Below are 25,000 nucleotides of genomic sequence, written 5' to 3'. Positions count from 1 at the left end.
ATCTGCAGCTCCTTTTCCGAGGGACGAGAGCCGGCTTCCATTAAAGCGATGGGGAATGTTAAATAAGATATAGGATATTTTACCAACAGGGCTACCCAAACCCTGCCCCGACAGGCAGCGAGCCTTCCGTGTGCCTGAACGAACACAGGTTGTAATGTGTAAAAATTAAATAAAGTAAAATTAAATTGCTCAATACAGAGACGTTCCTCTAGAGGGTGTTAGTGACAAAGTGCTATTTGCTGACAAGTAGTTTACACATTAACCAGCTGAATCCAAGGGGGAAAAATGCCAATAGCAATTATATCACCTTGAGGTTATTAAATGTCCCACTGATAAGTAACCAGGTGAACCTGACCAGGTGACACTTGCTGCTGTGAGCAAACGATTGCGCAGTGAAGAATGGCTCCCAGCCCCACTGTTCCTCCAGACAGCTTTTCTTTCAAAAATGACTGTATAAAAAGTTGCATTAAAAATGTGTGGCCACAGAAAACAAAATTGATATTTGGCTTCCCCTGCACCCCGATACCTCCCCCACATCAGGGTACCTTTATCATCTCACCTCAAAAACATTATACGAAGCCTGCAAATGCCTGTTTTTTCCTCCCTTTTTTCGGCTTTAAAATGATGCTAAGTCCTCCACTTTATCATCAACTGTCTCCTCCAAGTGCATTTCATCTATAAGAAATTCAGATGCTCGGGAAATTAAAATTTCAAAGATCTGCTGCAAAAAAAAATCAATGGGGCGAGATCAATGCTCATAGAAATTTCATGAACTTTGAACTGATCTGGGCATGATGATGAGGGGTGGCTGGAATTTCAGGCGGCTGACGGCTCCTCGCACGGATGAAAAGCGGCCTGTGAGGGTGGGAGGAGGGCCGTGTTTCAGATGGGTTTCTGCTTTCATATTTTGTCTGACAAAAAATTAATTTTTAGTCTATTTCGGTAACAAGCAAAAACAGCCGAAGATGTCTATCTATCCATCCATCTGCCTTTCCAATCCGACGTGCTGTGCCCCCGCTTCTTAAGAGCAGCTAATGCTTTGCACATTAACGCCGCCACGAAATGAAATCGGTTCCCTTTGCAGCCGATTGCAGGTGCAAATTAATATTGTAAAATGAAGATCAATACATGGACAGGGCCAAATCAATAGCAGCTAAATTATTGCTGCGTTTTCCTCCTCATTCAAGATGAGTTGTGTTTTCCTCTCAAAGTCAATACTTTGCAGCTTTTCTCATTAATTTCTCAATAAATTTGGCAATGAATTTCAATCACAGAACTCGGCGGGGTGAGCCAGGCATTGTGTGGCTGGCGTGGGGAGCACGTGGCCGTGGGGGGCCCTGGGCATCCGTCACCGGAAGGTGCCAGGCCTGCAGGAAGACGTAAAGACCCAGAGTCCGTGTCTACCCTGGGCTGCCCCCCGTATGGTGCTCCCTGCCACAAGGCCCCCAGCCCCAGCAGGGGTAGCTGAGACCTGCTGGGGGTCAGCCCAGGTAGCACCCCGAACTTCTCCAGCCTCCCCTCCAGCCTGCTGAGTGTCCTCCTAAGAACGGGAAAGGTGCCACACTTGACTTCTAATTGGAAACCGGGAACCACCTCCCCGGTACCGGGAATTCTGTTCCGGTATTCACGCGGGCAGCCCAGCAGGGCCCGTGCGCAGGGACTGCATTCCATTCAGCGCCGGCTGGCAGCGGACGGCGGCACTGTGCTGTGACACCAGACAGAAAAGGGGACAGCTCATCTTCCTTGTTCCCAAAATAATACCCTTGCTGACAACTATTGGATTGCATTCAAACAATTCTGTTTACACACCACAAAGAATACACTGGATTGCAGCTTTTATAGCCACGGGGAAACGACACCGACCCCGCCCGGCCCCGGCAGAGGGAACCAGGGGACGGGCGGATCGGGGTCCCTCACTTCTGGGAGGGCCTCCTGCCCCTGGTGCTTTCCAGGCGGCGGCTCGCAGGCTGGGAGATGGCCCTGGCCATCCTGGAGCCCTCGTGTCCTCTCGCAAAGGCTGTTCTAGCACCTTAACCTCCATCTCTAAGTGGAGAAGAATACTGCAAAGTGAAAGAAGCTGGTGAATTAAAATCACTGTCAGCACAATAAAAAGATCCGGCGCAATCTAACGAGTTGTCCTTTTCTTGAAGGAAAAAAAAAAAAAGAAAAATTAAGTTTCCCTGGATTGTCAACCCTCTTAAGAGATTTTTGGGGAGACGGGGCTTAAAAACTAACCAGGAAACACATTCTGTGGGAAAGCAGCCCAGGTAATGGATTTGCACACTTTAAACCAGTGTAAGATTACACACACCTGAGGTAAGCAGAGAAGCAAGCGCTGCACAGTTCACCCCTGAGGCCGGAGGTGTCCCCGATTTGTCTGTGGACAAAAGCAGGCTCCCCCTCCAGTGCTCCCAAAGCCCACCCACTCCCCGTGGGAGCACGCTCCAGCGGTACCCGTGCCCTCCAGGGCTCTGTCCTCCTCCTGGAAGGTAGGACTGTGCCAGAGAGCCCTGCCACCCTCCCAGCGCCCACCCTACTGCGTGCACAGTGCAAAGTAGGTGCTCTTGACCATGGGGCTGCTTGAAAATAACAGGCAATGCAGAGGAAAGCCTGGCATTTTCAATTTTGAGACACAAAAGCGAACACAATGTTTCTCTCGTGTCCACAAAAAACTTGTCCATAGCAGCGCTGGGCATCCTGCCCTAGTCAATGCCCGTTGATGGGTCAATGGATAACAACACGTGGTCTGGCCACACAATGGAATATTTTTCGACAGCAAAAAAGAATGAAGCACCGATGCATGCTACCACGTGGACAGATGTGGCAAAGACCGTGCGAGTGAGAGGCGGCAGGTACGCAGGTCCACGTGCTGCCTGCCTCGCTGACGTGAGCTGTCCAGGGCAGGCAGGCCCAAAGTGACCGGAAAGCAGCTCAGTGGTTGCCTGGGGCTGAGGGGACCAGGGGCAACAGAAAGTGCCTACTAACGGGGATGGGGTTTTTCTCGGGGTGAAGAAAACGTTCTGGAGTTGGGCTGCAAAACTCTATGGACAGACTGAAAACCACTTAAATGTACACCTTATAGAATAGCTCAATAAAGCGTTTCTCACCTGAATTAGAATACATGTGCCAATGGTGCCTATAGTGAGGGAAATAGGTTTTGTGGTCTGAATGTTATTTAGCAACAAAGATGCTTCCAAGACAGTGAGATGGCTGAGGCAGGCTCACAGGCAACGGCCGTGGGGACAAAACCGAACCAGCTGTGGGGAGAGGAATGGGGTAGGGTGAAGGCTGACTTGGGATGAGGGGGCAACCATATTGCCCCTTTCAATTCTTAAACTCCTGGTTTTTTAGGCTGAAAAAGAAAATGCAAGTTCTAAGGCAGACCCCTTAAAGACGTCACCAAGATAAATGTAAATACTGACATCCCCCAAAGCAAAGTCCTTGGAACTCGGGACTTGGGATCATGTGTTTCGTGTAAAGTAGCCCTGTTTCCACGCGGGGCCCTCAGGTCCCAGGTGGCACTGGGAACAGAAGCCCACTACATCCTCGTCTGACCTTCCTTCCAGCCCCGCCAGGGCTGCGCCTGCCCAGCCATCACGCCCAACAGCCCCACAGCCCACCCGAGCACCGCCTCTCAGGGACTCTCCTATGACATCCCATCATGCCTCATCTGTCCCTTTGCCCATAGAACTTCACCTTTTCTAAAAGGGTAGTACACTATGATAGTCTTACTAATTTCTGTTTTATATCCTGTTTCATTCCCACAACGCCGGGCTGTAACTGTGGTGTGCCCATCAGGCATCTCCCGAGTGCAGTTTGGACAGTCGGGAGCTTCTGCACACTTACCATGGCCAGGAAACCACCGTGCACTGGACTGGCCCCCCGTGGCACCCACTCCTGCTCCCCCAAGCGTAGCCCCTGGGTCCTAGATAGTCCCCTCCCTCTTGAGTCGCCCGCAGTGTCTAGTCAAGGAACTGGCCCACACAGCACCCGGCAAACACCCGACATCAGGAACCATGGACCGATTGCAAACCACACCGACGGGGAGCCTCAACATCATGTCTCGGACGTGACCACGCATCTCAGAGGTTATTCCCATCAGCCAACATTTTCCAAGCACAGAGGAAAGAGAAGACAGTTGGTCCTGGAATTTGGGGTAGTGAGAAAGGGAATTTGCAACCAAACCAGTGTACGGTATGGGCGTTCCCCAACACAGCAGATCCGGTGGAATGTGGAGCTCTGTCCACGGACTTGTGAACATAAAACGCCAGCGTGCAGCTCCACACGGCCAAGGGCCCGCGTTGACCCCCACACCTCACCAGGAGGGAACCGATGGTAGCAACATGTTCTCCGCCTTTCGGTTCTGACGCCAAGTCAACTTCTGAAACAACTGCCGTTTACCCGACGGCAAGTACAGAGGCATCGTCGTGGCCGTTTTCAGTCTGGGTACACCGCAGCCTGGTGCAAGATGGCGTGACATGGTCACCTAACCACCGTCATCACGACGGCCCTTCGAAGCCAACACTGGGGAGCCCCTACCCCTGGCTTCGGAATGTGTTCAAAAGCCAAGGCCAAGGGCCCAAAACGTTACCTGGGATGTTTCTGCATGGGGAACTCGTCAACCAGAAAACCATGGAACAGGTCTTCAAAATCAGGAGTAAGAGCCATCATTGTTGCAAAAGCACCAACCCTGAGTGCCTGGGCCATGAGGGTGGGGGGACGCGGTGCCGAGGACCACCAGCCCCTCCATTCTCGGGTTGAGATACGTTGGGTCCCCATGAGACAAAGGGGGGGCAGGAGGAGGGTCCAGTCAAGGGGGTGAAAGGATGGAGAAGGAATTTCACCAAATCTCCCCAAATCCAACTGCTCAGTTTCTTGTCGTCAGGCTTCCTAGAGGGTCCTCCGATGCCTGGAGTGCGGGTGGCCTCGGGGCTGGGGGGCTGGGGGGCTGGGGGGCTGGGGGGCTGGCAACGCAGGCTTGGTCTCGCCCGGGTGGCGACGTGCAAGACATAAAAGGGGGCACGTCGAGAGAGCAGCACAGGGCGGCATGCAGAGGGTGGGGAGAGAAAGAAAGCTGCACGGCACTGAACCTTTAAGAAATCTCCTCCTAAGACGATTTACACCAACACTCACCGAACTCTGCTGTAGCCTGTCGTCTCAACGGGAGCCTCTGTGTTTAAAATTTAACACACTTGTGATGAGTCTTACGGCGCACATGTGCTCAGATCCCTTGTGGAACCGAGTTATCCCAAATGCTCCCTAAGAACATCCGAGAACATCTCTTTTTAGTGTAAACAGTCACATGTTGACTCAACACCCTTTCGTTTGGTTGTTTTATTTAAAAACCATTCTCAGGGAAGAAAGTTCAAGATCACTCATTTCGTATTTTCTACCACTAAATTAAAAATGGTCCAACAGATTCAAATGATCACTTTTTCAAAGTACTTAATAACGGTCTATGCTTTTTTGGGAACAAATGTGGATGGATGGGCCTAAAAACCTCCCGGAAACAGAGGTTTAGAGGGAAAGCACGATTGGCCCTTCCCTCCTGGTGCAGCCTCCCAGCTGCGTGGTGGAGACACGCACGTTGTCAACTCCCAGCGTTTCACCGCGTCCAGCCAAATGGGTCTGGGGAGAGGCCTGTGGCCACAGTGACCGTGGAGCCGAAAGAAGAGACGATAGTAATACTCAGCTCTGTTGCTCTTTTTCTGTGACCCCAGAGTGACCTATTTGACCCCAGGCCTGGCCAAGAGAACCACACTCTTCCATCTGAGGTTCTCTACTGGAAATCTGGGTTCTGATCTTCCCAACGTCTTCGTCTTTGGCCTACGGGAGTCTTTGTGTAAGTTTATTTTTACACGTTACTGTGACCCCTGCTTTACTATGCACTTCTCTCGTGGTCATTTTGCTGTGCTTTTGAATGGCCGTTCGCTCATTGTTAAGAGCCCCCAAAATGCCACACTCTCTCCCTTCGTCCCTCTCCACGTTTTCACCAACCTGGTATCGTTGCCGATCGGAAATGCAAACTAAAACCCCACGCCTGACCCTCTCCGGCCGCTCTGCCTCTCCCCCTCGCCGTCTGCCAGCTGGGGACGTGGGACCCTGCCCATGGCGAGAAGGCCGCCTGCCCCCTCGTCCACATCTCGGCAATTATTGCCGGAGACCCAGATGGCCCTGCTGTCCTTTTGGGAAGATGAATCGCCGTCTCCTCACGCCGCGTTTGTCAGGTTTGGTGCCGCAGAGTCGACACCTTCACCTTGACACGAAAACTTCGTGATTTATCAGCGCGTTGCTTCTCCTGGGTTCGCGCGGCCCCGAGAAGGACAGCCAATCGGAAGGCAGGGCGCGGATTTGGTCACAGCCACTTGGAAAAAAAATAAAGCCCTCTCTGATGACAGACAAATGTGTCTTGTTAGCAACAGCCCAAAAGCGCTTGACTTGTACTAATAACGAAAAGGGCACGCTGGTCACCGTGGGTCCAAAGACGAAGCACCCTGTCACCAGCCTGGTTGGGAAATTAGCAAATAATGTTCTTTTCCTTGATAAATGGGTGACAGTTCCCTCTCACCAATCATTTTTAACATTTTGATGCATGTCTATGATCCCACTGGAGGAACAGAAAAGTTTACTGGCCCTCAATTTTCAGATGATGAATGGAACTCTCTAAATGTGCGATTTCTGTATGAGGTATAGTTCATTTTAAGCAATTCTAGTAAATGGGTGTCACTGATTAGAACAAATAGGCTACTTGTGCAATAGCACAAACGGTGTCTCATGCTCCTGGCCGCCTTCAAGGCGGGAAAGAGGGGACGGCAGTGACCCCGGGAACCCTGGATCCCACTCTCTAAAGCTGCACCGAGCACAGTGTTGGTCACCTTGTCTTTATTTGGTTTAGTGCTGGGGCACGCTGGTGGGCACGACACAAAGCCAGTGCTCTCCTTTCCTTTGTGGCTCTCCCGAAGGGCCTTGGGGTCCTGCAGAATGTCCTCAGGCCAGGTGAAGGGGCACAGCAGGTGCATCACACCAGCCCAGTCATGGGCGATGGGGTCGGGGGGGGGTCACCTCTCACTGTCAGTGTTTAATTGGGTGACAAAAGCAATGGAGGGGTTGGGCCGGGAATAGAAGTAGTTTCATTTCCATCACAAATCCCCTGGATGTTGTCCCAGGGGATCAGCCTAGAGATGGCCTATGTTGGAGATGCACATTCTGAGCTACTCTTTGACGTAACCAGCTTGGAATACACGCCGAGGTGTCTCTCCTCCCGGGGATCCCTGGGGATGTGGTGGGGACAGACCTCCACTGCCACACTCGCACCGGTGGGTTTGAACAGGGAGCCCAGTGTGGCCGCCGGGGTGCTGGAGCGGCGGACGGACACTCGGCAGCCGGGAGCCAGGTCCCCTGGCGGCGGGCATCATCGGCCGCCCAGGAGCCCACAGACCGAGTAACAGAAAACCTTCCCCAATCGTGGCCCCCACGATTAAAGTATTGGGTTCTCCGTGTCTGTGTCTGCGGTTAGAAATTTATAATGGAAATAATCAGGTGGTTTACGTTTAAGGAAGGCATTAGCATTTGGTTTAGCATAGTAAAAATACTATGATTTGTGGGAGGCAATTAGGAATCATTTGCTCTGTGGATACAAGTAATTTGTTTGAAGTGTGCTGGCCAGAAGGTGGCTGGTTGTGCGGCTGTGGCTGAAGGGTGCTATCGACCCCGCGGCGGCACAGCGCTGTTGACAGGACCGCATCTGAATGCACGCACAACATCTTTAAGACACTTCAGAAACACGAGCGCCTTTCACAGCGTGGAGCAGAGTGGCGCTCAACAGCCAAAGCCCGCCAAGGAAATGATGGCACATGACGCAGAAACGGTGCACCTGGGGGCCACATCAGCACCCAAAGACGTGCTGTGCTGTCTCCCCTCAGCACGGCGCCCGCTTTAAGGCGCACTCTGACTTTCAGACATGAGACAAAACATAAATACCGTATCAGAAAGAGCACAGACAGCAGTGGCTGAGTGACGGTTTCACGAGCCTGAAACTGAACGCATGTCTGTGTGCAGAACACAATTGTCTTCATGTCCGTCCGGCAAATGTGCTGCAGACCTGGGACAGGCTCCGTGCGTCCGGCAGGCCCCCGTGTCTGCCCTGGACGTGTTTACTGTCGGCTGCTAGCTTCCTGTTTAGTGCCTGGGTTTGGCACGTTGCAAACAACATGCCAACTCCTGGTAATTTGTGATCTCTTCTTTAATTGAGCAAAAGAGATCTCTGAAAACAAGGACGGTCAGCCAGGCCCTTAGGTGAGAGGGGTCAGCACAAAAAGTTCATGGTGAGCTGAGCCCACTCTGACGTCAAGCCACTGCCACCCAGCTCCCAGCTCTAGCTCTTCTGTTAAACAGGAAACCCTCCCACCACGTGGACACTGAGAGCACACAGCAGCGTGCGTCGGCGGGATGACGTTTCACACTTGAAAACGTATCTGTACAAGTAGCTTTCACTATAACATAATTTTAGCTAGAAGCATTGGCATTCCAGTTTGTCTTAATCGAATAACACCGCCATGCTTATATTCTAATTAAAAAATAATTTCTTTTATTACTCTTAACAATTTGATGTGTTTCTGCTGGTGAAATTATGAATGTGAAACCACTCAATTGGCCTATGAGCCGAGTTTCTCAGGTAGGATAATCGGGGACTGTTTTAATTATTAAACAAGCAAATGATACACTATTAGACAAATATTAAAACAAGCTTTGTACTCAGTTATTAATTTGCACTATTCACTTTTAAATGCAGCAAATATCTCATTAATTTAATTTTAGGTGCCCACCAGTTTATATTGCATTTTACAGTCTAGAAGGCAATTTACTATTAACTGGCAATTACATACAGAGTGATTGTTAATTCTGCTCCTAAGTGCTGGCTGCTCGAAAATTGTTCTCTGTCTCTAATTTTTGACCTCCTTACAGCAGGGGTGAGGTACACTGGGAATACAAAGGGCTAGTACGGAGGAGCTGGACATGTCATTTGTGACTCATTCTTTTAATTCGCCGTGCTAATCAACTGAACTGCCACAGCCTCCCAAGGTAATTGTATCTTTAGAACAGTTGAAAGCAGCAGGCAAAAAGGCCTCGACGGATGGGGCCGGGCCGCCCCCCCTTCCCAGGGAGGGAAGCCGCGGAGCCTCTACTGGGGGTTGACTGATGGGGTCTGGTCCTGAAAAATCTGCTGTTTTCCACATCACTGTAAACAGATCATTTAAGTCTTCTGCAGGGTCCCCCCAGCCCCCAGCGGGCGGCCTCGCGGCGGGGAGGTTAAATGTTAGGGGGTCCCGGCAGCCTCCGGGCCCGGGGGACACTGATGGGAACCAGACGCCGGGGGACGGCCCCCTCCCCGGGGGGCTGCGCGCCCACGCTGGGAACCCCGCGGGGGCTGGCTCGGCTTTCAGCGGCCAGCGTAATTCCCAGTGATTATCTCGTTGTCCCCGTCAATTTCAGGGCGATGCAAATCAGACAGAAGTTTCCAGGTCAGACAGGTTACGACCTCACCTTTCCCCTGCTCCCGAGCCTGCCGAGCCCCCGGATCCCTTACACCGCGTTTGAAATGGATATTCCCGCTCATGATGGGGGCGGGGGGCGGGCGAGAAGCCCACCTCCAGCTGGGAGAGGCTGGACCTCGCCAGCGCTCACCGGACAGGGCCAGTGAACTTGGGCCCCGGGTGTGATGTCCACGGGTGCAAACGGGAGAAGGGGTGCCTGGACCCCGGAGGCCTGAGGGTGCTCCCACGGGTCGGTGACTGTGCTGACCCCTCCGCCCCACGGCCCCCCAACAGGGACAGCAACGCCACGGAGAGGAGGGAGCCACGCTGGGCCTGAAGGGGACACGGCCACGGGAGGTGACCACTGCCCCACGTCCCCGACAGCCACTGGCCCCAGCTGGTGGCTGCCCTGCCCAGTTTCCAAACGCACTTGCGCGGTGTCTGCTCGTGCCAGGGACTCAGAACCGAATTCCCTGCGGGTGGCAGCAAAGGAGGGACAGGAGGGAGGAGAACCTTCCCGCCGCCCTATTCTCAAAAAAGTACAAACCGATGGGAAGTCGCCACTCGTGACAACAGCCATGCGGTCTCCCCTCCGAAAGGCCAGTGTGCACCAAGAACTCAACTTAGGGGAGGGTCCGAGGAGGCACCGGCCAAAGCAGCCACCAAGTGTGATCTGACACAGGTGGTGGACACACCCCCCGTGCTACAGCAGGTCCGGAGGGTCACACACAGCAAGAAGGACGTGCTCCTGCACGGCACAACTGGCCAGGATGAGGCTACAGGCTGTGACTCAAGGGGCACCCACACAGGGCAGCAGGCCTGGCACGTGCCCGCCCATCCATGAACGATAAGAGAAACATTCATTCCTTTAAGGAAAGCAGGACTGGGCCGTGATTCCTACGGACCCCCAGAGAAACCAAATCCCGGCAGCCTCGGGTAGTGGACGCCCACTACCCAGGGCCTGACCCTAAGTCAGCCACATCACATAGGCTGTCCCTGGTCCCCACAAAAATCCCATGGAAGGGCCCATGGGGGGCTGGGAAGTGCCACGGCCGGTGCCATGGCCAGCAGCGAGCAGGGCAGGGCGGGCTCTGGCTCCTGGCACGGCCATGGCCTCTCCAGCCTGAAGTCCAAGGGCAGAAGCTCTGAGCTGGGTCAAAACTAGACTGACAAGGGGCATAAGCAGGAAACGGTCACGTGTGCATGGCTTGGGGGCAGGTCATGAAATGGGGCCCCCGGCCCCAGGTGGGTTCAGACTTGGCCCATCCCCAGGTGACCCAAGACCCTCCACAGTTCTGTGCAGCGCAAGAGCTGAAGTATACGTGAACATTCAAGATAGGCGCTGACTTTCGTCGCCCTGTTTTGATGTGCCCTCATTTTCTAATATAGCAGGGGCCTCGAAAGACGGAGGAGCCAGGCCCCTCTCCACCTCTGGGTCTTCCAAGGTGACCGCAGCACCTGACTCCGTGGGTGGGGTGGGGGCGGGGTCCCTTCCTGCTCGGTCCCAGGCAGCTCCTGGCTCCTGGCGGGAGAGAGCGGGACCCTCGGGCAGGGCAGGTTCCAGCTCTCGGGTCCCTGTGGGTTCTGACTTCCTTCCCCCACAGAGGAGTGGAGGGGCCCCGGCAGCCCACCCGGCAGCCCTGGTTTCTGGGAGGACCCCATCCCGGAGACCAGCTCTGCTCCCAGCACTGAAGCCGCTGCACCCCCCAGCCCCCCGGGGACCCCAGGTCAGCGTCACCCACTCAATTCACAAGCACCTTCAAGACCACAAGTAAACAAGAGCCAGAACTTGTGTCTTTCCTCCCCGTGGAGTGGAGAGGAGGCTGCCCGTCGTTCAGAACGTTCTCATATGTTACCACTCTGGGAGTCGGCTAAGTCTCGAAATCGAAATGCAAACAGGCCTCAGATGCAGTTTATTTATGGCATTTCCTAACAGCCACCTAAACGGATCTGTTCACCGAGCACCCGTGGGGGCTCAGCATCATAGAAAACCCCATAAGATGGCAAACACCTGTCCCTGCCGTCTGTGAGCAGCGTCCTCACAGAACATAGGTCCCCAGGGAGCCTGGGCGGCAGGAAGGGGCAGTGCTGGGGGGTAGACGGAGACCCCAGGCTTTGGAAAGAGAGACCCGGCTATAAACAGGAGGCCCCCGTTCCGGGCTGGGGGGCCCTGGGCACATGCCACAACTTCCCTGAGCCCCGTTTCAAAGGCAACCGCTTCCCAGGGCAGCCGCACCGAGTGACGAGGCGGGCACGGGGCCCTCTGCACGAGCCCGGCAGGCGGCACCCGCACTCACCGCGGTTGCGGGGTGGCGGTGTCCCCGACCATGCCCCCCGCCCCCACCGCGGTCAGGAGGGGCAGGGCCCGGGACCCCACGCCGGGCAGGGCCGCACCTGTCCCGGGCAGAGAGGGCACCCCTGACCCCCGCCCCGCAACCAGGGGGCCCGGGGAGCCCCGCCCCATCCGCCCCGCAGAAGCAGTTACGGTAAACACTGGAGACGCGCACTCACCGGTGTAGACAAACCGCCCGGGAGCGCCTTTACAGAACTGCTTGGATTTGTAGGACAGGGTGACCTCGACGACTCCAGGAATGTGTCGCGGTGGGGTCTGCACTCGGATGGCGTGGGGTGTGATCAGCTACGGAAACCACACGGACAGGCACTCAGCGGCGCTGGCCAGGAGGGGCGGACACTGGCCAGTTGGGCATAATTACCAAAATGAGCACAAATTGGACCATCGTCTCGGAATGCTCCCTCCTGGCTGTCAACCAGGGACTCAGGATCTGCAATGTTCTTTAAGAAAAATATCTGCAAACGATCCCGGGTTTTAGTTTGCAGGAAAGGCCACAAGGCATCATTCATATGAAAATTGCCACCATATGTCTCCCTTACCCGCTTCCCATGGTTCTAGCATTAATCGTTCGGGGCGTACGCAGGGACCTCCTAGGGCGGGTCTCAGACCCAAGGGTGGGGCGGGAGGGGGCTTGCCTGCCGTCGCCCACTGGAGAGCCCACTGCCACACATGAACCCTACTGGGGGGCAAGGGGGTGCTTTGGCAATAGATGGCTCGGGGCGCCCCATGTCCAGACACCATCCCCGAACACAGCCACCGATGGAAGCTGCGCATCTCGCAGGCTTACCTCACTCCACACCAGCATCGTCCCGAACACCACTTGCAGCCCATCAAAGAAGTTGTCTCCGATGATGATGACGGTGGCTCCCCCCGTGGTCCAGCCTTCACTGGGACTGATGGCCTTGATGCAGGGAGTCGCTGCTCACACAAGACAGAGAGCGGACCCCTGAGCGCCGGACCCCGACGCCGGGCCGCGCGGCGGGGAGGGCTGCGCCGTCTCTCCGGGCGGCACGCAAAGGGCAATCGGAGATCAGCATGTTGATGTGTTTAAAGCAAACTATTAAATGTTTTATAAAGCAAAGGCCCAGCTGCGGAATACTAGTGAGCAAGAAAAAAAAAAAACGGCTTGATATAGCAAATTATGTGTCAGGGCAAATATGACTATTACAAATGATTAAGCATCGCATGCACATGGCATGTCGATTTATCTGCTTTGCAGTACAGATCTAAGCAGAGTCAATCAAAAGGTTGTTGAGGGAGATGGGAGAGCAAATGCCTTGCATTTCGATTCCTCATAAGCAGCTAATTGGGTTGGGTTTTTTCATCCGCGAACTTTGCCTTTTGGTTCAGAACTTCATTTTCCTCTGTCACTCCACAATTACTACTTTTCACTTTTCATCAGGAAAAAAAAATCAAAAGCACTATATTAATACTTTTGTCAAAGGTACACATTTTACATCTAGTATTGTTTGTCGACCGGAATCCCCGCACCGCCGGCCTGACCTCCCTTTGTCTCCCGAGTCCTCGCATTTGCATGAGTTTATTACGATGGTGCATCCAGGCGGGCACAGGGGCAGCCCCGCTGCAGGGGACGGCGGAGGGGGCGGCCGCAGCCTGGGGAGGCCGGCGGGAGGCCCAGCAGGCCACTGCCCGCGAGTGTGGAGGCCAGGCCGGGCCGCGGGCCCAGAGAGGCCAGCTTTGTTCTGCGCTTTGATCAGCCCTCCTCTTACATGGTGCTCGCAGACCTTCATCCTGCCTTTGATGGTCCATGATACTCAGACTTCCACGCACAGGAGCAGCACCCAGGACCCACGCCAGGGCTCTGTCCTCGGGCCCCCGGGTGAACGGGCACCTGGGCACTGGCCGTGCAGAGGACGGGCAGCCTGTGCCATGACACGATGAGCCTCCAGGATGCATGCCTTGCTGATGCTGTCAGGCAACACCACACCCCAGACTGTGGGAGACTCCAGCCTCGGTCCTGCCCCCACCAAGCCCTGGACACCCCAAGGTCAGGAATGCCACCCCCTGTGGGCATGGGGGGGTGAGGATGAGCCACAGAGCGAGGGTCTCCACCCCAGGCCTGTGGGCACACACTCTGTTTGGCACTCCTCCACTGCCATGACCACCCTTCTGAATTTCTGTCCAAAAAATAGTCCTTCCACTTGGTCAACCAGCGTGGCTCACCCCGGCTGCCCCCCAATGCCCTGGCTTTGCTCCCCCATAGCTCTGTGTCTGGAGAAGAGCACAGCCCACAGGGCACTTTGGGGAGCTTTTCCACACCGTCCCTCCTACTTGAGCCCTGGGCAGTGTGGCTTCAGGTCAGGCCTCCTCTGGACCCTGGGTCTGAGCCGATGGCACGTGTTCCTAAGTGGGAGTTTTCCAGAAGCCTGCGTGCTATGCCTCAGCTTCCCCGGCAGGCCCAGGCAGCTCTGCAGAGCCGCGGAGCCGTCTAGTTAATCACCATTAGCTCTTGTTGTTTAGCACGAGGCAGGCCTGCCACCCCTTTTGTTTGCTTTGCTGTCGGACTAGAGGGGGTTATATTTGCTCACTCCACGGCTATCTCCCTCCACAGCAGAGGCGCAGAGCACACACCGAGAACTTGCCCTTAACTAGCACTGTTGACTTCATGCTAATAAGTTCATACAAATTTTCATTTCTGAGGCTTCCGAATGACATTTGCTTTTCTTAATTGCATGGAGAGCATTTGAAAAGGATCAGCTCTCTAAAGACTGACAAGTCTCCTCCAAGGGGGTGACCTTCATCAGCACAGCCAATTATGGCAAATAATTCACAAAAAAAAAAAAAAAAATTACAGTAAACAAATTTACTTTGGAGGTGAGAAAAGAAAAAAAAAAAAAAAAAATCCAGGATCTACTGCGTGCACAAGAGGCTGCTGTCTGGCAGCTGTGGCCCAGTGGAACCCCACATCGTCTCGGAATTTGTGGTGCTTTTCAGCAGAAAGCAAGCTCGGGGCTGCCTCGGCGTCCGCAGCAGCCGAGAGCCATCTTCCTCCTGCCTGTATTTGCATACATTTCAATGCACATACAGAGAGAAACGTGTTCAGTGGGAACCATGGCAAAATGAATTACACAGACAGCGTTCGAGATCTAATGATATACGTGCACCACACACTCAAGCAGATGATGGGAGCTGGGCACAGCCGCTGAGGACGGCAGAGCCTGGCTGGTGTGCTGGGGAGGGGGAGCCCCCCTGGGTGGGCCTGGTTTTGCTCCCTCGCCCTGTTCTGGGAGACAACCCTGAAGACGGACGCAGGTCTGTGGGCTCTCCGTGCAGCCCAGCCTCCCGGGGCCCCGAGCTGCCAGGAGGCGTGGCGTGTCTCCCCGGCAGATCTGCCATGCGCTAGGATGCCCTGCTTTTCAGCTGTGAGGCACATCTGTCACCCTACTTGGGAGAAGAGGCACTCACGGCTACCCTGCTTTCCTCATCCAAGCCCCTCCATGCTTCGCCTTAGCTGCCCGCGTGGACGTGAGGATTTCAGAGAGTGAGAGTGATGCCACTCGAAACCCACGTTGTTGACCCAACTATAAGGTTTCCCTTTCTTCCTTTCGGGGTCCCTCCACAAGGTCCCAGATTCGGTTAATGAATAGTTTCCCCGGCCCGGTTCCCGATAATCAGCCAGCTCTCCCGAGTAATGCCCAGCCTTCGCCATGCTCCTCTGCAGTCACAATATTGCAGCACTCAAACAGGCCTAATCTTGCCTCGTGAAGACTTCTTTGTTCTGCCTGCTAAAATGTCTTGTAATTGTGCTTAGGATGTCCAGATGGCTGGCTGATACTCCAGCTGATAGGATTATACCTTTTACCTCTCCTAGGGCCATCTGTTCCCTTTAACTCGCTAAAGCCCCCGCAGCCTGGTTTCAGTTGTCGTTATTGCATAAACCTAACCGCATTACCCACTTGGCATGCAAATAGCTTCTCCGCTGCAGGCCCGCGCTGGGCACGACTCGCGTCAGGCCGAGGCAGGGCTGGGGTCGTTCCAGAGGGGGCGAGAGGGACAAGGGGGAAAATCAGAACCTGGGTCGCCCGCCCCGCGCCGGGCTGGGAGGTAGAGGCGTTGTTTTCCCCTCGCCTGTGTTCAATACTGTAAATAATTTGCCTTGCTTTTTGTGAGCTCAAAGGGCTGGGTGGCAGGCTTCCACGGCGGCAGCAGGGGGAATTAGTTTACTTGGAAACCATCAGTGAGTGTGTACACACTGCTGGTGAATATTAGATGATTGGATAATGAGGTGTTAGCCAGGAGAAGCTACTCTTAAGCCCAGATCTGTGGCTTAGGGGGCACTTTTCCTTAAAGACTGCGGGGCGATTTCTAAGCATACACCCCAGCCCACCCCGGTAAGAAGGAGGGAAATGGCCAGGACTTAAAACAAACTTCCTAAGCGTCCACTCTCTCAGGAAGTGAGGGACACAGAAGAAGAGTGTGTCTTCATTCGAGAGTGCATGCTGGCTTTTCTTTTCTTTTTTATCTTTAATTTTTTTTTGTTCCCTTAGGGCATTTGAGAACTGGGTCATTAATTACAAAGTTACTATTTACGACATGCTTTTTTCTTGAAGACCTGTATATGCTTTGCTTTCAGAGCCACCTCCTGGCATAGGGATAGCTTTTTGTCATTCTCTGTCACTTTCCAGGGTGGAGCAAGATATTTCAGTCTCCTTTGTGACAGAGATGTTGAACTGAGTTGGTTTCGATATTGATAAAATACTGAGGAAAAAATATGAAAAATAAAAAACACAAAACAAACAAAAAAAAAACCCAAGCAAGACCACGTCTTCAAATAGTTTCTGATGGCTTGGGTTTTATCTCCAAGGTACCCACGGGTGGCCTTTATTTTCTTAAATGCTATGTCTTCTGCTTACAGTAAAATGCTTTTTCATGCTACTTATAAAAATAAATACTTGTGCTTTGCTCAGATCATCACAGCTCATTAGAAGAGGCTGATTTTGGACCCAGACTGTACCCCAACCACCATAGGGCCCCTTGAACTCACGCGTTGCAGACTTGGGCTCTCTGGGGAAACCAGAAACGGAGGGCCGACGAGGCAACCCTCTTAATTGTGAGCCTCATTAGTGATGGTTGCTAAGCAAAACACACACCTACCTTCAGTGCAGAGGCAGGAGATAAACAACACGTCACAGACTCTAATGCCTCGGTGCCCAGGGCGACCTTTAATTATTATATTTTTGTTCTCTTATACCTTAGTCATTAACGTAGAAAAACAAATTAGTTTATTTTTGTAGACCACAGCAGATTCATAAATTGTCTTCCAGTTCTTATGCCTGAATCATATTTCATTCGGATAATCTGCACAGGCTTCATTCATTTTCCCGAGCGTGCCTCGTGTGTGGCTCTCGAGGGCCTGACCGCAGTAGAGGGATTTGTCTTAAAACCGTTTAGTTTTATGGGCTGTTTGCTCTAAAAGATTTAACCACGCTCTTCTGTTTCACTTTTTAAAACAAACAAGAAAACAAGAAAACATACTGCTTTCTCATGAATTCACGTTGGTCAGAATCTAGTGATGGTTATGAAATGTCTTATAGGGGAAAATGGAGCTTATTTTAAAGGGGGTGTGCTGAATCTTGGGTGCCATGCAGAAGCACAGAGCACGACATGGAGCGAAGGGCTTGGCCAAAGGCCCACCGCATCCGAGTTTTTCTGAATTCTGATTAAAGGTCCAAGAACACTTCTTCTTACTTACGACTTTTACCAAAATTCTTCTCTTTTAACAAGCAAAACACAAAGTCAATCCCTTAGAAGCATTTGGCAAAAACATTTAGGCTGGTTTTCCTTTTCCTTCTCTCTCTCTCTCTCTCTCACACACACCATCCAGGGACAGGAAGTAACCTGCACAGTCAACTCTGGTTGGTAGCTGTCCCCCAAAACATGCACAAATTGTCTGGGAATGAGCCTCAGATGGTGGCTGAGGACAAGCCAAAAGAAAACCAAATAAATGAAAACTGCAAGAAAATCTGTACGCAAAATAAAGCTTAGACACAAACAAACCAATAAAGAAGGGAAGGCCACGGCAGGTGAGGCGAGTGGGAACGCAGAGTTACTCGATGGAGCGGAGGAAGGAAAGAGGGGCCCTTCTCCCCTCCCCTGCCATGGCTGAGGGAAAACGAGGTGCCACCAAGGGGCTCGCGGACCCGACCACAGGAACTCAACGTGAATCAACAAGAAAGGATGGTGCAAAGAAAAAGAAGCATTGCAAATAAAAAAAGACATGTAACATGTGCCTACCATTTTCCAGATAAGAAGGAGCCGTACCTTCTGACGGGTCTAGGCGGCGGGCCCGTCTCCCGTGTTTGGAATTGTTGTGTACAAACATGTTGTCGGACACCGCCAGCACATGGCCGTCCACGTTGACCGTTGTCGACACGACAACCTGCAAAGACGAAGGCGACGTGAAAACAGAGCTGGCAAAGGAGAGCACAGCCACCTGTTAGGCAAAATGAAATCGTAACTATCGCAGAGCAAAGGGAAACAGCACTGGTTTTTGGAAGTTCTCCACAGCTCTTCTGGCCACTGGTGGTGGGTGGACTTTGTTTGGTTTTGTTCTGACTCAAGACTGTTTTTCTTCAAAACCTGCTACGCTAATTACAGTTTATTTTCCCATTCTGCTAACAAGTGAATTCGACTCAGAGAAATATTCTTCTAGCCATTAGCTGCAGAAACACCCCTCTAGCCACTCATTCTAAAGCTGCTGTTTTGACTGATCTGCTCACATATTGATTAGATAGTTTATCTAATTAAAATCTGTTCACTGGAGACCATCCTCCCGTAAAGAGTTGGGAAGATTCCAAGTTGCCCCCAAAAAAGGCTTCATAAATCAGAGGCACCCCTAGAACCCATGTTCCATCAGTGAATGAGCTCAGGGTCAATTTTGCAATTGCATTTCTTGTCTGAGCATGAACTTTTTGCATCTGAAAAGACAGAGTTGAACACGAATAGTGAAACTGTCTTCGCTGCAGGAAAACCCCCTGCTCAAGTTCGCTGGGATGGCTCCTGGCCCCGGCAGCCAACGGACTGTCGTCCTTTCTTCTGGCGGGGGCTCCCATTCTCAAGTCCAGTTCAGGACGCGGCCAGAGAGGAGGTGATGGATGCAGCCTTCCTCCACTTAGAGCTACCGCGGGGACAGAGCGCAAGGAACACACCCCTCAGCGGCCGCCCTCTAGGTGACTTCACGACACGATCCCAGACGTGGTGCCCCATCACGGACCAAAGAGACAGGAACCTACAACAGGGGTAGGGCTGCACGGAGTCTTATTTCCAGGGTGGCAGAGCTGGGAGGTCTGGTGGGATTGGGGAAGGAAGAAGTCTCGATTTTTCCATGATTGGGGCGGACTCGGCCAGGTCCCTGGGGCAGCGGAGAGGGCCAGCGCCTCCTCATGACCCACCACCTCACGGAGAAACGTGCAGCTTGAGCAGGTGGGCGGGAGCCAGACGGGGTCCCGGGCAACGTGCGGCTTTCCTGCACGTTCTGGGCACGTCCAAACGTACCATACACAATCAACTGTGAAAAGCCAAAGCTACCCACTTCCATGTGAACACATTTGTCTAATAAGGGACTTTTTAAAAAAAATCTCAGGCCCCTGTAGGCAATCAGGAAGCAAGGGCAGGAGCCCCTGTCACCCCCAAAGTTCCCTCATCAGGAGCAACCTCCTTGATGGTGCCCACTCTCTGGGCAAGGCCGAGACGGCTGAGGTTCTGACACCCTCAGGCCCACCTGCACCCAGGAATTGTGAGTATTCCCTGGGACACTGTGAGTGCTGCTGCCCCTGCCCCCAATCCAGCTCCAGAGGTTCCAGCATATTCTTTTCTCACTGCAGCCCACAGGGGAGGGGGCACGGACTCTCTCACTGTGTGCCTGGGTGCTGCGGCCTGGAGGACCGAGGGGCTGTTTCGGCTCACCCAGGTGCCCCTACCATCCCTGGTGGTCAAAAAAGATCTGTACACATCTTCTGAGTGTGAGGCTAAGGCCCGAAACAAACAGTGAGGCCCAGACTGGATCCTTTCTAACTTCCTAGATCATGACACGTTAAAGAAACAAGAAAAGAGAAAAATAAAAATAAAAAAGGCACTGTCTTTTCTCCATCTTCTGCATATGGGTCAGTCACCGAGGGAAAATGGCGCAGTTCAGCTAAAAGGAAGCAGACGAGCCGTGTTTGGCCTCTGGTCCTGGGCCAGCCCTGCAGGGCACTGAGAGAAAGGTGGTGAGGCCAGAAAGCAGCGGGGATGCTGGGTAAGCCTTGATGCACAGTTAAGTCCAGTTAAACCTTCCGCGAGGCCTGGAGATTAGCTCAAGAGACCAGAGGAAGTCCTTCTAGTAACCGCAGGCTCCAGGGTGGACCCACGACGGCCTGTGACTGATGGTGTGCTCACTCATCAGCGAGACAAAGAGGCAGCCGCGCAGTCCAGCTGTGACCTTCCGCCCCTCTCAGGTGGATCGATATCGCCAGGGCCTTGGGAAGCGACGGTGACCGAGAAGCGGACGCGTGGCCCAGCTGTGCAGAAGAAGCACTTCCCCAACTGCAGAGCGTTACTGGGGTGCTCCCAGGACCCCGGCTTCTCTGACCGGCTGGCTGGGCCTGGAGACATGTCGCGGGTTTTGCAAAAGGGCTTGAGCACAAGGTAAACTTCTGAAAAACACTTTGGGCTAGTGTGACGATAAAAAAAGGTCTCGATCCCAGTGACTCGTCCAAAGTGGCAGCCCGGGGGCCTCCGCTCGTCTCCATCAGCCGCCACTTCGGCTGCATTCCGCCCCGGCGGGGGCTGCCAGCAGAGCGTGGTGTTCCCGCCCAGAATATTTTTATGATCGAAAGTAGCAAAATAATCCATCATGCGTGCAGGGGACCCTTCCGTTGGAAGCCATGTTCTCATCACTCACGAAGGCGAGAAAAGCACGGACTCTGTCATCATCTACCCTGAGCCCTGCCGGCGCCTGTCCTCCCTCCTCCAGAACTCCTGGGCCCAGGAACAGTCCAGCAACAGGCACGAACTAAGGAGGCGAGTCCAGTGCGGACCTCGGGGCGCGGGGAGGTGAGCCAGGAAGACGCTCTGGGATCTGAACGGAGGCCGGAGGCAGGCACAGCTTCCTTGCCGAGCAGAGAGCCAGGATGCGGAGCGGAGCCGACAGGTTGCGTGACGACTCCACCCACTAAAAATAAGTGAATCCCTAAAAGAAGATCTTCAGCATGGACTCCCAGTGCGACCGAGCAAACGGGGGCTACATGAGATGCTAATGCTAGGAGGACTGTACTTCAAAAGAACTGTGAAGGTCCCCTTGAAGCATGCCTAGCAGGCTCAGCAGGAGGGGATGTCGCAGGCAGCCCCACTCCCATAACTTCCTGGCTCAGATGCTGTTTGGGGGACAGGCCGCAGCCCCCGGCCCAGCAAGGCCACGGCGCGAGCCCACCTGAGAGGCGCACCTTGGGAAAGGAGCCAAAGCTGGCCCTGTCCTGAGAGCCAATTTCAGCTGGGACAGCTCATGGCTGGCCTGGAGGAACTTGGGTTCCTAAGACACCAGATCATTTTTAAAGCATTGTATTTAAACTCTTTACTGCATGAACCACTTCTGGCTTTCTCCCAAGCCCTTGAAGGACCAAAGAATCTTTTCTAACCATTTCTAACTCAGACAATTCAAATTTCATATGAAAAATCCACCGCACGTGTCTTTTAAAGATGTGTACCTGGAATCTTCGCATATCTCGAGGGTTGCCTGCATTCTTCAAACAGTTCTGATTGCACTTGAGGAAAAACTTTAGAAAGAATCTATAAAAATACAAAAACAGATACTTGTTAGGTTTATCATACAAAAAAGACAAACTTTTTAAAGGAAACTTTTGAATGGAAGATGAGGAGGGAGGGGCGATATTAAGAGAAAACACAGAGAGGCAGGGTCAGGCAGCCGAGTCCGGGGGCAGCGGAGAACAGCTCCACGTACGAAAAGCAGAGACTTGCGTCTGCCTTAGCATTTTGGATTTCCACGTTTGTTAACAATAGTGACTTGGGACGATGCCATTTTTTGCCTGGGTCTTTGCACAACCCCAGACAGGGCTGCCAGATTCAGCAAATAAAAATAAAGGACACCCATCTAAACTTGAACTCCAGATAAACAATGAATCATTTTTTAGTACAGATATGTCCCAGAGCATACCAATACTGAGAAAACTATTTGTTGTTTATTCAGAAGTGAACGTGAACTGGATGCCTGTATTTCATCTGGCCATTAGAACCCCAGAGGGCATCACTGCCCAAGCAAACGTACTTTTCAATAGAACTTGGAAGTTACACCAGGTACAACTCTTGAGAAAAGAAAGGATTCAGGGTGTTGTTTTAAGGTGTCAGGAGACATTCTGTGGAATGTCTCCAGGGGCTTTTAAGGGATATGGCGGTTCCTGGTAGGGTCCTAGGCAGAAAGCAGGGGGCAGCAGGCACTACCCAGGACAGGAGAGGGGAGACCCCTGTGGGGCAGTCTCTGTTTCTCACCATGTCCTGCCACTGTGTTTTGGGGTGTGAAGATCCAGGGGCCCTGATGGTGAATTAAGATGCCGTGACATAAGCACCATCACGCTGTCTTCCTCCTTCCCACGTGCTCAGAGATGAAGGCAGACGCCCCCCCTTACAGTCTGGATGTGTGGACACTGGGAAACCAGGCCGCCACGCCAGCCACGGGGAAAGTGGGGGTCTTGCCCCTGTACGACCTCAGTCTCAACTTGAGATGGCCACATCGGCATGAGCCAGAGTGGGGGGGTCCCCACTGTGACATAGCCCCTCTCCTTAGGTGTCTTAGCCTACCATCCAGCAAAAAACGCTGACACCAAAAATCTTCTCCAAGCTCTTTCTAGATTTAGTCTGTGCTATCGGGGGACTCTGCATATTTTACAAAGTGTCCCATGATGTCACTGAGCTCAAGCTCACGTTCAGAGTTCCTGGTTGGCAATCACAATTCCAGAAAATAAAAAGGACTGATGGACTAAGACTTTTCCCCTAACTGTATTCGCCTCGCCTCACCTACACCGTCCGCTCACAGTGCTTCACGCCATCTGCCATCCGCATACAGTAAGTCACTTGATATTCCACCCACCAATTTTTCCTAACAACCACTGTGCAATTAAACCCCGCGCGTTCTGCAGAGGTAAATGAGGCACACCTGCGGCCAGACTGCATTTGAACCGCATCAGAAAGGGCCTAACAAGGTGAGAGCGCCACAAAGTTATCGTCCTGTCAGGCAATTAGGTTTTCACTTCGGGGACAGCCACACGGCGCAATTAGGCCACACATTACCACCCGCCTGATCTTCCGAGCACACGCCGGCCCTGGGAAGCCACTGGGCCCAGCTACCTGCACGCGACCGTCTGCAGGAGCCTCCCTGTAATGGGAAAGATCTTTTCTTTTCCTCCAGACATCCTTGATGTCCTTTTAGCCAGCTCACCTTTTTACCTCTGAGAGAGGGAGTGGTTCTAGAGGGTTCCTAAGCAGGTGTTGCCCTGCGAGGGACCTCGTGGGCGGGGCCTGGCAGGCTCCTGGACGGTCACTAGCAGAAGTGGCCCTAGAGCCTCCCGGGCAGACACACTGGGCTCGGCGCTGGAGCAGGTGCACACGTCACATGCGCCCATTTGGGGTGGCTGGTGGTAGTTCCTGTTTCTATTCAAAGTGCCTGCAAAGGCAGTCTAAAAACTATTCAGTGCTCGGTCCCAATCACACAAATGAAAGCACAGCACCCTGTCACCGGGCTGCCTGCCTCCCAGGTTACTGGGACGGCCGGCAGGGCTACTGTTCGCCCACTTCCTGCCCCACGTTGGGTATGTCCAACTCGAGGACGCACTGCCGCCCCTGGAAAGCAGCTGCGTGGTTCGCCCCGGGCGTGAGCAGGCCCTGTCTCCAGTCGTCCGGAGGCAGCTCCGTGCCTTTAAACAGGAAGTGCTTGGCGAGACGCACCATTAGGACGTCTGGGGAGGGGTGAGAAAATCGAATGCCCGACATGTGAAGTCAAATGGTAATTCTCATCCTTTACTCAATTACCCTTTAATTGGCTTTTTCCTAAGAAATATCTGACAACCACTTTACATATCTCACTTCCAGACTCCAGTACACAAAGGATTTAATACTCTTGTTATGAAAGGAAAAATCTTTCCTATGTCAGAAAATCTTTGCCTTTAGCACCAATAAACTCTTTTTATTACTGCTAAACATGGATTTGCAGCTCGATCGCAAAGAGGCGATAAAAATTCTAACCTGTCATTAGTACATTATGCTTAATTGTGTACAGTGTGTCTCGTTGCATCTGTTGGCCCATCATCAAAATGACCATTATGTACACTAATTCCCTGACCCCGTCTTTATTTCCCTAAAGAGTCATCATCTTTCACAGTAGGTACCAGAGTAAATCAAGCTTGAAATATGGGCTTTATTTACTTGTTTCTCCCAGGCAGGAGGGGAAGACAGCAGTGAAGACAAACTGCTGCACATCACTAGCAACTCCCCAGCAATATTCCACTCAGAGACAGCTCACAAGATCCCGGAAAGTTCTCAGTAGCCACGAGAGCGGTAAGAGCTGTGCTCTTAGGTCTTTTGAAATCAGGCTTCCTCACTGGCAGTTTGTGGGGACTAGGAAGGAATGCCACACGGATGCATGGGCGAGCTGGCTGCAGCTGGCTCCGGCTCTCAACTCAGGAGGACCCAGTGTACAGAGACAAGGCCACTGTCCCCTCAGAGACAATTAGCTAATTCTTTTTTTTTTATCATGAACACAGTCGAGGCCAGGAGTGTGCCCAATGGAGGCAGTTAAAAGTTTGGCCATCGTCTTTTGTTTCAGAGTCCCACCACTCAACTCCTAACAGAAACAGAGGCGCAAAGGGCCATAGCAGGGACACTTAAAACGGAGCTGAAACAAATAAAGGGATCGCTTATTTTAACCAGAACTCATCGCAGGTTTCACTCAGCAAGGGACAAACCCCCACCGCAGTAACTAATTTCAAAGTCTGCTCAATTTCTGTGTGTTTAAGCTATGAATTAGTTCATTTATATTTACTTTTATGAAGCTGATTAGCCAGAGCTTCCCTATCTGATGAAAATCATTTTAATTGTAGTGTTAGGC

The 25,000-nt window shown here is 52.8% G+C and overlaps 1 protein-coding gene across 12 annotated transcripts in view; it reads right to left on the bottom strand.

The window, feature by feature from the left end:
- The window catches only part of EBF3 (EBF transcription factor 3), a 117,894-nt gene that overhangs the window by 15,767 nt on the left and 77,127 nt on the right, over window positions 1–25,000 (bottom strand). For 5 of the 12 annotated variants that reach the window (XM_037804455.1, XM_037804458.1, XM_037804456.1 and 2 more), the window contains exons 7-10: window positions 21,591–21,672; window positions 18,142–18,286; window positions 12,674–12,804; window positions 12,045–12,171 (exon numbers count right to left, since the gene is read on the bottom strand). In XM_037804455.1, the coding sequence (XP_037660383.1) occupies window positions 12,045–12,171; window positions 12,674–12,804; window positions 18,142–18,286; window positions 21,591–21,672 (485 nt within the window). Of the gene's footprint in view, window positions 1–12,044; window positions 12,172–12,673; window positions 12,808–18,141; window positions 18,287–21,590; window positions 21,673–25,000 lie in introns of all 12 variants that reach the window. The other 7 variants (XM_037804461.1, XM_037804459.1, XM_037804464.1 and 4 more) reach the window with 3 other exon arrangements.

Source organism: Choloepus didactylus, chromosome 15, assembly GCF_015220235.1.
Source record: "Choloepus didactylus isolate mChoDid1 chromosome 15, mChoDid1.pri, whole genome shotgun sequence".
Classification (NCBI taxonomy): domain Eukaryota; kingdom Metazoa; phylum Chordata; class Mammalia; order Pilosa; family Megalonychidae; genus Choloepus; species Choloepus didactylus.
This window is presented reverse-complemented; position numbering and strand designations above follow the sequence as displayed.